A 13,211-nucleotide genomic window follows, 5' to 3' on the forward strand; every position below is an offset into this window, starting at 1 on the left:
CATGTAGCTGATTAAATAGATGTGATAATTTCTACAAGCTGTTTAACCTTTACAATATTCCCTTTTTCCAGTCGATTGGAAATGCCAAAACCACCAGGAATGACAACAGCAGTCGCTTTGGCAAATACATTGAAATTGGTTTTGATAAGAGGTATCGAATCATTGGTGCTAACATGAGAACTTACCTCTTGGAAAAGTCAAGAGTGGTGTTTCAGGTAAATCTGATGTCATCTCTTCATTTTGTTGTGCCATACTTGAACCAATCCAGTGCCCCACACTCCTCTCCATCTTTGCATGCCTCGTAGTCTAGAGCTCAGTAAAAATGGACTTGTCCTTGACTGGCTGCCTAAAGATATAAAAATAATAATTATGGTTTGTACCATGTGGAGATGTTACATGAAGAGCTGCTGTATATTTTAGAAGTAAGAGACAGTTATAGCACATGGTTTAGCTGTAAGAGAATATTTTTCATTTCTTTTTGGTTTGAAGGTATGGAATTTAGAGTGCTTAAGTTCAGAATTACGGTGTTGGTCGTGAGTCATCACCTTCTGAGCTGTGTTTGTCCTTCATTTTAAAATTCAAGCTTTGCCTTGGCAAGGAAGGTACTCCTTTTACCAGATTACTATAAACTCTGAGGCAAATAGTGTTAGTTATTTTTGGAAAATGAAAAACTTCTGAGTATGACCATTTCACTCACCTACAGAATCCTGATCTGTAATTAATAGTAATCTACAGTTCTGAAAAGTGAAACCATACTTTTTTTTTTTTAAATGAAAATGTCTGCATGCTTCTTGCTGTTGAAAATGGATTACATTAACCAAGAAGGAAGAGAGATGCTGATTTATCTTCCTTTTTTCCATGTGGTTTCTCTGCTCTTAATGTATTGCTAGAGAAAGCATTTTACATAGTAATTAATTTCTGCTCGTGGTTGTTTCTGCCACTTGTTAAGTGGTGAAAAATAACAAATTCCTTTCTTTTTAAAGGCAGAAGAGGAGAGAAATTACCACATCTTTTACCAGCTTTGTGCCTCTGCAGCATTGCCCGAGTTTAAAACTCTACGATTAGGTATGACATTCACATTCACTGTGTTGTGTGACTTAAGGACAGCAGCATCTCTGAGCTTTTTGAGCCAAAGAGCCAACAGAAGAACTGATGGCTTTTAAATACTACATTTTTAAACCTTTAAGTACTAAAATATATTGAGAATAACTAAAATGATAGACCTTGGACATTGTGGTTTTCTGATAAAACAAAGATTTGTTTATTCAGCAGACTCTAATACACTGCAGTTGCAATCAATAGGACTTACTGTGTCCTGGAGGGTGAAATTCTTTTCCCTTAGTTCTTTAAAACCTTTTTTCCATTGTTCCAGCCACTGGAGAATTTTACCCTTTCTGGTATAAGTGTCTGAAAAGCTTATTTTGCATCTGCCTCCTTTTACTTGGGCTGTTAGCAACAATTACTTTACAATCTCTGCTAACCTGATGATCAAAAAGCAGATGAGGGAATCTTTTCTTTTATCAAATTAAAATGTTGATAGGAGAAAGGTTTCTCATTTGACAGGAGTTGGTGCTTTGTGAAAGAAAAGCATGATGACCTTAGACAATCAAGTCATCATTTTAAAAGTTCAGTATAAATTGCAGTGCTTCAGTGTATTTTTAAAAGTCAATTTCATATTAGGAAAACTGCACAGCCTGTGCTGATTTCTGAAATACTGTTCTGGTTTTAGGGTGTTTCTCTGCTCTTCTGCACCACCCTGGCACATTTAGGATTCACATCTGCTAACACAGGAAAGAAAGGAGCTGATGTAATTATAACTGAAGAAGCCATTTAGCAGACTTCTCTTTCAGCATTCTTGGAACCTTAGCAGATCAGAAGAAAAGGAGTCTGTTAGTGCAGCTGGAAGCATGGCCAGTGACACCATAGGAATTCACCCAGGAGAGCTGCAGGTCTCCCAGTGGAGCCCAGTGCTGTCCCCAGGGCATGTGAAGCTCTCTCGTCTCCACTCGGCTTCCCAGCCTGAGTGGAGCACAGATACTCATGAGGCTGAGCCAGACCATAAATTAGAAAAGAGAAGAAAATGGGCAAAATATAATATCCTGATGTAGGAATAGCATGGTAATATCTGTCACATAATTCCAAAGTGCTGCTGCTCTCAACTCTGCAGCTACTCTGTAGGTGGTTGGCTCAGGTTTGGAGAGCAACTGCTTCCAAAGTGATTATTCCACAATAATGCAAGTCTGAACCAAGGTTAGGTAGAGAAAATGCTTGAGGACCTACTGTGGGAACCAGGTAGCTTAAAGAATACTTACTTGCACAGTTAAATCTTGAAAAAAAATGCTCTTTAGAATAAGTGGGTCTTAGGAGCCAGAAGGTGAAAATGTACGTGTGTCAGATCATGGATTCTGCCAAGAGCAACTTAATCGTGACACAGCTTTACAGATGTGCTGTGAATTTCTGCATCAATGTGTGTAAAATATGCTTTTTTTTGTTATTACAGAGAATGCAAATTACTTTCACTATACGAAGCAAGGTGGAAGCCCTGTGATTGATGGTGTTGATGATGCTAAGGAAATGGTGAACACCAGGCAGGCCTGCACTTTGCTAGGTAATTGGTAAATCACAGTCATATCCTAAATCTGATACACTAACAAGTGTTTTCTGTATTATTTGTGTGTATTATTTTCATACTCTGTTGTGTTTAAAACCAGGAGATAGTTTAGTTTGATAAACTTTGGGACTGAGATACTTGTGTTGCATGGAGAAGATATTTAAATTGTAGCAGAATTATAAATCTTAAGAGGAGGGCACATTATGTGAACATAAGTGGTGGATTCCCTTGGTGTAACACATACAGTGCTGGAGGTCACTGGCAAAGCACTTTGAAACAGCAAATTAAATGATTCATTTTAATGGATTTTTGTCTCATCTGGTTGTAAAACGTTTTTGATAGAAGTGGAGCCAATTAGTACTGTCAAATGTCAAAGTCACACACAGCAGTCGCTGTTCTTCTCTCCTTAACAAATTTTCATCAACTGCAGCTCTCCATTCAAAACATTTTATTCATCCTTTTCCAGGGATTAGTGATTCCTACCAGATGGGAATTTTTCGAATCCTTGCTGGCATCCTTCACTTGGGCAACGTGGAGTTTGCATCTCGGGATTCTGACAGCTGCACTGTTCCTGTGAGTAGCAGATGAGCTGAAGGTTTGAACTCTGACAGGTCTGCCTTCTGCTTGTTTGCAGGGACCTCTTCTGAAAAAGAGTGAAATGGAAATGGGTTTATTTCTAATTTGCTAACATTTTCACAGTTTTTTGCAGATGGGTTCAACTCTTCTCAGTTCAGAGGCTTTAGACAGTGCTCTCTGTATTATAACACTGGTATACAATTATAGCTGTAATTGATCTGTCCTAGAAAAGTCTAGTAGGCAGGCAAGCTTTGAAGTCTTGAGCAGGTGTCTAGATCTTTATATTCCTGCATGAATATCTTCCCTGCACACAGTAAATGCTTTGCCAGATGGGGTTTTTCTGGTATGAAGTGCTAGAATGCTCTAAATAATTGCAAAATAAATGCATCTGGGATGCTTAGACATGAGCATAGGATATACAGATATGATTTGTATGACTCATCTAAGTGTCATGGTTTTATCAGTTCTTTTTTGCCTTGGAGATCAATAACAAGGACGGAATAGTCTCATCTGAAAAACCCTTCTCATTGGTGAGGGCCCAGGCTTTTTTACCCATATTCTGGAGATGAGAAACAAAACGGTGCTGTCTGGTCTCTTCTTTGGATTCAGTGACCAGCTTCTCCTTCTGCCTCTCTTTGCGTCTACTGCTGGCCTGCCCAGCTGTCAACTTTCTCTCTTTTGCAATAGCAGCAACACTTCCAGAGTATTTTTCTTTTCCCACTGTCAGTCCCTTTCTCAGGAATCTGCAGTGGCAGTTTCTGGAGCTGAGACACAGGTCCTTCATGGGGCCAGATGTGACTGGTGTTCCTGTCCTGACACCACCTGCCCGTGGGGTCTAACAGCTGCTTTGAAACCACAGCAGTAGTCTGGCTCCTTGGTGGCTTATAAAGATTTTCACTACAAAGAAAGCTCATTTAATGATAACAGGTAGAAAGTTGATGAACCCCAGGACATGAGGAACTTGCCTGTGTTGTGATGAGCACCTCCAGTGCAGGAATCCCGCTGGCTGAGCTGGTAAAAGGCTGCAGGTTCCTGTGCAGCCCTGTCCTGGCCTGACAACACCTGGCAGGCAGTGGTGGATGTGTGCTCAGCAGCACCATTACCTGGGCTGTGCTGTTCTCTGGCAGTGCCGCGTCACCCCAGAGCTCTGGCCATGCCCACTACTCTGCTGTGATGGAGCAGGGGTGCTGCAGAGTGCTCAGCAAAGGGCTCCCTATGCTGCTGTGGCAATAAATCAGTTTGTTTAATGTCAGCTGGAGCAACCCTAATGTGGCACTCTTCTGTGCAGTGTTCATAAGTATTATTACTTTATTATTGTCTTCCAAGCCTGTAAAACATGCTCAGTTAATTGGATTTTGGAGGTGTAGCTGCATGGGGCCTGTATGCTGTAAGAACTAGAAAAAGCCCCAGAGAAGTCACAAGGATGTGGAAATATTTAAAGCTGATGTACCCTGAAGCTGTAGGACGTGTGGTGACAGTCCTCTGCCACCTGTCCTTGTCAAGACCGTGCTTGTCAGTGTGCTGCTGAGCCACCAGGTGCGGTGGGAGCGGGATGAGGAAGTGCTGTTAGGGGAGCTCTGAGGAGGAAAGACCTGTCTGTCCTCCTTGATTTCTAGTGATCAGTTTGCATGTTAGTCACTAAGTGTGGTATCTTATTGAGTGGTAAATGCACTGCCCTGATCTTTGTGCAGAAGCCTTATGTACCCATCTCAACATGCAAGCCTCGCTGGTTGATTTTACCCAGTTAAACAAAGCTCAGTTTTTTTCTCTTGTACAGTTCAATTTGAGAGCTACAGAACATCATTAGTGTGCTGCAATCTCTTAGTGTTTGTCTCCAGAATTCACTGAGAAAACATTTTAAGAACTGAGACCAGAGCACTGAAGCCCTTCCACACTTTTCTCGTGGCTCAGGCTGCGTTGCCTCCTTGGCCATCACTCCCTGCCACAGCTGTGTGTGAGCAGTCAAGAGCCCCTCTCAGGAGCTCTGTCCATTTGGCCTGACACAGGTGTAAGAATGCAATATACAAGTCCACCAGAGAAGCCAGATGATTCATTTTTCTGAAGGTTGCAGGTTCCCTGTGTGTGAAGCCTTTTGGTGAACGCGTATAGTACAATAAATGCCTTTGAGGAAGATTATTCACTATATCACTTCAGCAATGTGAATGTGCTAAGTGGGTAGGGAACATGCAACGTTTTGAAGGAGGAAGAGCTGAGGAAGCTGCTGGTGCTGCTTATTGTGGGATAACTGCAGGCAGGCAGTTCTGTTGGCATGATTGTATATTTGCTGCGGGTAATACTGTTTCAATATCTAACAAGCCTGTTTTTATTAGCCCAAGCATGAGCCCCTCACCATCTTCTGTGACCTCATGGGTGTGGAGTACGAGGAGATGGCCCACTGGCTTTGCCATAGGAAGCTCGCCACTGCCACTGAAACTTACATCAAGCCAATTTCCAAACTTCACGCCATCAATGCCAGAGATGCACTTGCCAAACATATCTATGCTAACCTCTTCAACTGGATTGTAGATCATGTGAACAAAGCCCTTCATGCCACTGTCAAACAGCATTCTTTCATTGGGGTGTTGGACATCTATGGGTGAGTTGTTGTCAGAGATATGACACTCTTACATAAGCATTCTTGTCTTTATCATCTAGCACTGCATGGATTACACAAAAAAACCCCCAAACCTTAGCAGCTGCTTATTCCAGCTGAAAGAAGTAGGTGTTTAGTTTTGACATGCTAAGATCTTTGTCATGACTTCAACATTTATAGTGGGATTTGAGATTTCTGCTGTTCGTAGTTTATTTATCTGTTGCATTTTGGAAAGTTACAAGGCAATTTTCATGTCAGGTTTCTCCAAGGTGGCACTTAAAAGATAACTAATGTGCTCTCCAGGAACATCAGACCTTTCCCTGCCTTCCTCATCCCTGACTAGATAGAGGGCATCACTAAAGTGCCTATGTAGTGCAATTTCCCTATGTCTTTTCTTTCTTGACCCATGTTATTTGTGCATGAAATAATTCAGTGAATTTAACTGGAGGGAGGCAATTTAAAATTTTGGGGTAATTTCATCTTTCTTTTTTTAGTACACTAGTAATTTTGAGTATATGCATATTTCAGATTTGAAACATTCGAAATCAACAGCTTTGAACAGTTCTGTATCAACTATGCCAATGAAAAGCTGCAGCAGCAGTTCAATATGGTAAGTAGGAAGTGACTGGCATTTCCTCTTCCCTTTCCCCTCATCCAAATCCATTCTGCTAATTGGCTCCCCAGTGGTTAGGATGAATTCCTTCAGTCTATTAAGCAGCTGTCCTGGCCGTGGGCTTTGAGGGATGGAGAAAGATTGACTATCTCCTAGAAATAGATTTTATGACTAACTGCTGCTCTGGGACTATTTGAAATTCTGATCACAGTAACAATTATAAGGCAGAAGCAGTGCTTGGCAATTAAGACCCTGAGATTGCCTGCCAGTGAGGGCACTGTGTGGATGAAGTTGGAGTCAGAGGTGTGTCCACAGGCCCCAGGAGCCCCTGGGCAGGCAGAGGAGAGCGCGGCTCCGCTGCTGGAGCTTCGCCACCCGCGCTTCCTCCCCGCTGTTACTTTTTGAGGCTTTTTGGCTGCGTGCTGAAGGTGATGAATGACGTGTGGCAGGAGGCGGCTCTTCCCCCTCCTCCGGAGAGATCACGATTCTCTCCTCAGCCTCAGTGACGTTTGCAATTACATATCTTACCTGCATCATGATGAGGCAAGTTATTTCTGCCAGGTCTGTTGCTAGGCTCTGCCGCAGCTCCGGGTAGCTCGGAGCTCTCGTTGTGATCCTGCCTCTGTGGCAGTGTGTGCTCGCAGGGCTGGATCCCCTGTGCCGAGGTTCATCCCCGTGTGTCAGGGTGCTGGAGCAGAGGCTGGGCTTTCCAGCCCTGGCATGCCCTTTCCATGTGGGTAGTGCCATGGCTGGCTTCAGCTCCGTGATGAGTGGGATGTAACTGCCAGGCACAGGGTGAATTGGAGTTTTCTCAGCTTGCAGCAAAATCTATTTGCTGTAGGAGGTGTAATGGTTTCTCTTCTTCAGCGAAGATAACTGTCCCCCTGTTCCCTTCCCTCTGGTGCCATTGCTGTAAGCACTTGCCCCATGAAGGAGGGGGTGGCAGGGCTGCAGTGTTGGTGTCCTGCCAAGCTACCAGTGCTGGTGAGCATGAACCTGTTGGGCTGCCATGCAGGCACACAGGGGGAGGCTGCTTTGAATTAAAACATTGAGGCTGGTGGCCAGCAAATCTTCATGTGCTGCCTGGAGCAGCCTGAGTCTGGCTGAGGAGAGGCCATTTGGGAACTGCCCGACCACCCTGCCCTGCCTGGTGCCCACCGCCCACAGGGAAAATCAGGTCTGATGGCATTTTTCACCACCTAATTGCTGGTTCCTTCACAGTGAAAAAACGAGTTTCTGTTTCCTTTCAGGTCTTGGGTTGGATATGACTTGCCAGTAGAATGCTGGCAGGGCTTTGCTGCCAGGTGCAGGGTGGGAATGGCTCCCACGGGCGCGGTTCAGGAGCGCAGTGCTGGGGAGGATGGCGTTAAGCTAATGGAATAAAGGGATAAACAGCTTTGTCGGGGTAGTGTTCTGCTGCCTGGCAGACGCGTGCTGGGGAGTGTGAGGTGTCTGTGGGCTGTGCACTGAGCTCGGGGCAGCTGGGGCTGGTGCCCAGTTCAGGTGGTGTGGCACCCCAGACCCTGCCTGTGCTGCTTGGGGCACTCCCAGCACACGTTCACCTGCCACAGCAGCATTCAGTGTGCAGAAAAATGTAGGTGGGGGACGAAACACCATCAGAAATAACTGGAGTCAGCAGTCTTTTTGGTTTTTCAAAGTGCTTGTTCTATTAAGACCACAGTTTGCCTGTTTAATATCTTATTCTGTTTTTTTCCTGAAGTTTTAATTAATCTCTTATGCACATTTCATTAAAGCCATGCAGGTTGTTTGTGATAATATTTTTGAATAAATATACAACTACACGGTTACTGATCTTCGTACCAGATAAATCTGTCACAGAATTTTCCTTAAAGGATTTATAGTTCTAATGCTCCTTCAGCTTTTGCTGAAGAGTAAATTTTAATGCAGTGCGTCACATTAGAAAAAAAAATCAGCAGCCATTTAAGAGGAAATGGAGCTCTGTTATTTTACAAGGAAACACAAAGGTATTTATAGTGAAACTTTACTTGAATTAGAGCAGTTTTCATCATTTCCAAATCATAAAAGCATGGCACATCCCACTTTATAGGTTGCTGTTCCAGCACTTTAAGATTTTCTGAGTTTTGTGTTGGTTTTTATAAGAGTAAAGGGCTTATAGTAATAGTGGGACAATACAGTAAAAAGATAGGATATTTGCAGAGAATATCCTTTAGAATATCCTTTATCCTGAGTGCTTTAATTTGGACTGTTGTTTTTAGGCCAGGAAAAAAGGTTAATTTATTTTTCATACACTGTTAAAGAGTTTGTTCAGTTGAACTAGTGCTAGTGAGTCACTTGACAGCCTGGATTAATGTGCCAAGATGAATCCAGTTGAGTTCAATATATTTATTCTGCATTTCATTTCACAGAAAACTGTTTTCCTTTTGCCCTGCAGCACGTCTTTAAGCTGGAACAAGAAGAATATATGAAGGAACAAATACCATGGACCTTGATTGATTTCTACGACAATCAGCCTTGCATCAACCTCATAGAGGCCAAAATGGGAGTTCTGGATCTGTTGGATGAGGAGTGCAAGGTGTGTGTTCAAGGGCTTCCATAGAGGGAGAGGTCATCAGCTGCCCTGCTTCTGGGGAAGTCACCTGCAGCCAGTTGTCATTTTGACACTGATGGGGCAAGAATTTGGAAAGCATACAAGAACTGGCAATTACAGGAGGAGAAGAAATGGTTTCAGTAATGAACCCCCCACCCCTTCCCCTCCATCATGTATCTGTAGCTGTTCCTGGGTTTCTGATAAACTTTCTTTGGACTTGGACAGTTTTCTCTTCCCCAAGGATAAGCAAGTGCAGTCCTTGGTCCTGTCACATTTCCCCAAATTGCCTCTTGCTTAGTGTTTCACCCTTTGTGTTTTATCTTGGTTTATTTTATGCCAAGTCATGTACAGGGGATGGCTCAGGGTGTGTCTGCCTCAGTGGAAATCCACCTTGGGGTTCTTATTGATCCCAAGGAATCTCTAATGGAGGTGGATGAGTTCTGCTCAGTCTGGTAACGTGCCTTTGGGATCCCTGCCTCCAGGTGTGTGACACTGGAGGCATTGCTGGTGTCAGGTGTGTCCCAGCAGCTGCACCTGCTGCCAGTGCCCAGTGTCCAGTACCCAGTGTGGAACCGGCAAGCACACAGCTGGTTACTGTGTCCTTGCTTCTGGCAGGGCTGGGAATCCGAGGAGCAGGAATGTGAAAGCAAATCATCAAGTGTTGTCCCCCATCGTTTTAGGTGCTTTTGCTACTGAGACATTCTCAAGACATTTTAAGTGTATTCTGTATTCTTTTCCGTAGATGCCAAAAGGCTCAGATGACTCCTGGGCCCAAAAGCTTTACAATACTCATTTGAATAAATGTGCTCTCTTTGAAAAACCACGTATGTCAAATAAGGCCTTTATCATCAAGCACTTTGCTGACAAGGTAAGGACTTTTCCTGCAGCACGGCTTTCCTGCTGCTGTGTGGGAGGGCACCCTGGGGCTGCCGCGGGCAGACACTGGGCAGTGGCATCCCTGGCTCTACTTGGCTCTTGCTGCCTCAACGCCCCGTCAGGAGGAGAAGGTGAAGTGGCAGCTGAGCAGGGACACACAGGAGCTCCTGACTCCATCACATGCTGCAACCACTGCCCATCCTTTTTCCAGTCATGGAAGCTCAGTGCATTTACAGCTCTCAGCATCACTGTATCAGTTCCAGTTATGCAACAGAAATGTCCAAAAAAGGAAATCCTGTACCCTACTCCTTTTAGCTAAAGAGCAGCAGTGAATTAATGCCGTTTTTGCTGCCACCTCAATGCGCAAAGAGGAGAGAGGCTAGCAGAGCCTTTTCTATTGCTGGAGCAGTGTGTGCTGCTCCCACCCTCGCCTCGGCTGTGCAGGGAACAGCTATTTCCAGGAAGCTGGCTGAGGGGCGTCTCAGTGCAGTGCATCTCGTGTTCAGCTCCCAGTGCTCCTCAAACTGAGCCGCTCCTCAGGTTAAAACAAAAAATTCAGCATCCCATTTAATACAATTGTCCTGTTATACAGAAAAGCTGCCTGAGAATATTGTCAGCTTTGTCAAAAAAAGGTTTCAAGAAGCTCTCAGATTCTTACCAGTAGGTCTGCACTGCTGACATGGGGGGTTGGAGGCCTTTGTCTGCCTCCACTAGGTTTCTCCCAGGCTCTTGAATTTATGTGTAGAAGAAGGGTCCTGTTCTTTTTGCATTTAGTGTTACCTTAATGAAAGCACCAGGCACATCTCTGTAACTGTTTAGATTCACGAGTTCTATTTTGTGGATGAGAGAACAAGAAGGAATTATTTAACATTTCATAATCTGTTCATTAGGCTAAACTTTGATATTGAAAGCAAGGCTTTCCTATGGCTAATCTGTGAGCAGCAAGGGCCAAGGAAAGCAGAAAGTAGCTCCAAGCAGGTACTAGCAAAGCTCTAAGCTCTGCCCTGCTGTCTGTGCTAAGCATTTTATGTTTTCTGTGTGCTTGTGTGACTGTACACGGACATATGGGGGGAGAAATAAAGCCGCAGCTGGCAGGTCAGCCGTGTGCTGACGCTGTGCTCCCGGACAAGGCAGGGATGCTGCTGCCCTCTCCTGGCATGGCCTCCCGCAGGAAGACCATGGATGGTGCCCAGGTAGTGCCCAGGGTGGGCTTCCAGCTGTGCAGAAACCCTGGGGACATCCTCTGTCCTCTTCCATCTAGGAATTCTTTGAAATGTTTTGTAGCTCAGGGTATAGTGTCACTGTGCAAGCGCTGATAAATGGGCTTTTGACCATAGTTTTGGTTTTCTTTTAGCCTTGAATTAGGACAGTGAAATAAATGGTAGGTTTTTATCTGACCCTGGCTGTTCTTTGGTCCAGGAAATGCTGTAGCCCTGTGACAGAGTGTTGCTATGTATTGTCACAACATTCAGCCATTTTGTTGCTTCTGGTAAAATGAGTCCTTTGGAGCACAAATGAGCCATTTCCACAATAATCTGCAGGCAGATGTACTTACTGCCTCTCAGCTAACGAGATGAGAGATACTTTGTTCTCAGTTGCATCTGGATTTCTGGCAGCTCTGCAGCCCTGGTGGGTTCAGTGGAGGAGATGCTCAGCACACACTTTGATTCTCCACCCTTGCAGTAACCATTCAGTCGTGCTGCCTTGCCAGGAGCATCTCTCAGCAGTGAAATATGTCTGGTTAATGCAATAGCAGTGTTCCTCTCTCTATTTTAATGTTCTGTGTTTTACTGGAAAGCACTCTGAGGAAAATCTATATTTAACAAAGATGCACTTGGGAGCTGATATTTTCAGTATGTAAAAGAATTATGTTTTAAATGTGAATGTTGTAGCTGGTGAATTCTATGCAAATTATTCTTATTTAATACTTCTAATACTTTTTCTTGTAAATGATGACTTTCAGGTGGAATATCAATGTGAAGGCTTTTTGGAAAAGAATAAAGACACAGTTTATGAAGAACAAATTAGGGTCCTAAAATCAAGTAAGGTTAGTATAAGGAATTTTTTTCTTCTTTTGCAGTTAAGAGTCCTTGAATTAAGGGTCACAGAAAACTTCTTATAAACCTAGGAAATATTTCTCCCTTAGTATCAGATACACTGAAGTTGAACATAGTTTGTGTTTTACTTGGTTACCTGTGTGAATTTAGAAAATCCTATATCCTAACTTTTTTCCATGTAAGATCAGTCTATTTAGCTACTAATTTCACTGTTTGTGGGTCATTGTTGCTGTTTTGGGGGCTCTTTTCTTGGGTTTGGGTTTTTGAGTGGGTAGGGGGGTTTGGGGAGGGGAGTTTCTTTTTCACAAAACTTAGCTATATTTTCTGCAGAGATGTCAAAGACTTTTGATATACCATAGTGGTATAAGAAAGCTTAACAGTTAAGCCCTTAATTTTGTAACCTGAAAACAGAAGCTCATTGTTTATGGCATGACAGAAAATTTCTGAAGGAGAGACAAGATCAAAATGAGAGAGGAATAAAATATATAGACTGTAAGGACACAAACCAGAACTTACAGTCTTGTCTCCTTGATGTCTATGAAAGAAATACAACTTCTGAATTGAAAAATACTGCATGAAGGAATATTGTAGAACAGGCCTTCAGAGGCATCATCTGTGTTTTGTAATGGCAGAAATGCTGGTTGTGCTCTCAGAAATGTGAAGGCAATTAACTTGGCGTTGCACAGTGGTAGCTGTTGGGAATTTGCTGGCTCTAATGGCCCAGGAAGCTGGGTATCAAGGACAGGCTATTTAAAATTATGCTATTCTATCAGGAAAAGCAAAGTTTTTCTCTTCTGTTTCTATTCTGAGCGGGTAATATGAAGCTAAATGATTAAAACATGTGGTATAATGAAATACCACAGCAGACTTTCCGCTGGGAGAAGTATTGAAGTGGTTTAAGTGAAGCCAGTTTCTGGGGTGGAGGGGGAGGCAGGTGGCATCTCTGGGGAGCTGGCAGAGGCCAGCCAGCCACTCTGTGCAGGACAGAGGGACAGGGTGCTCCGTGGGATGTCAGCCAGTGGCTGAGGGACAGACAGAGGGGACAGAGCTGCTGTGAGAGCCTGACAGCAGCTTGGGCAGGCTCAGTGTAGCTTGGGGCAGTTCAGCCTAAACACTGAAAAACAACATGGTTTTACCCTGTGGTAAATTTTGCCAAAACCGTTGTAAAGAATGTTTTATTTTTGTTTTGCATCAGTGCCTCTTAGTAATTGTAGTAGAACTGCATTTCTGATTTTTATTTTATTTTGTTGTTGGTGGTGTTTTCTGGGTTTGCTGTGCACATCTAACAGAAGGTAATTCTAAATTGAATGCATCAT

At 43.6% G+C, this 13,211-nt stretch overlaps 1 protein-coding gene across 1 annotated transcript in view; it reads left to right on the forward strand.

Moving 5' to 3' along the window:
• MYO5A (myosin VA) overlaps positions 1–13,211 on the forward strand; it is a 97,512-nt gene that overhangs the window by 46,206 nt on the left and 38,095 nt on the right. Inside the window, exons 6-15 of the mRNA XM_041418782.1 lie at positions 72–215; positions 984–1,065; positions 2,501–2,608; positions 3,078–3,184; positions 5,518–5,783; positions 6,309–6,390; positions 8,807–8,947; positions 9,705–9,830; positions 11,802–11,885; positions 13,185–13,187. Coding sequence (XP_041274716.1) covers positions 72–215; positions 984–1,065; positions 2,501–2,608; positions 3,078–3,184; positions 5,518–5,783; positions 6,309–6,390; positions 8,807–8,947; positions 9,705–9,830; positions 11,802–11,885; positions 13,185–13,187 — 1,143 coding nt within the window. The remainder of the gene's footprint in view (positions 1–71; positions 216–983; positions 1,066–2,500; positions 2,609–3,077; positions 3,185–5,517; positions 5,784–6,308; positions 6,391–8,806; positions 8,948–9,704; positions 9,831–11,801; positions 11,886–13,184; positions 13,188–13,211) is intronic.

This window comes from Onychostruthus taczanowskii, unplaced genomic scaffold (genome assembly GCF_017590055.1).
Source record: "Onychostruthus taczanowskii isolate IOZ18803 unplaced genomic scaffold, ASM1759005v1 scaffold6, whole genome shotgun sequence".
Classification (NCBI taxonomy): Eukaryota; Metazoa; Chordata; class Aves; order Passeriformes; family Passeridae; genus Onychostruthus; species Onychostruthus taczanowskii.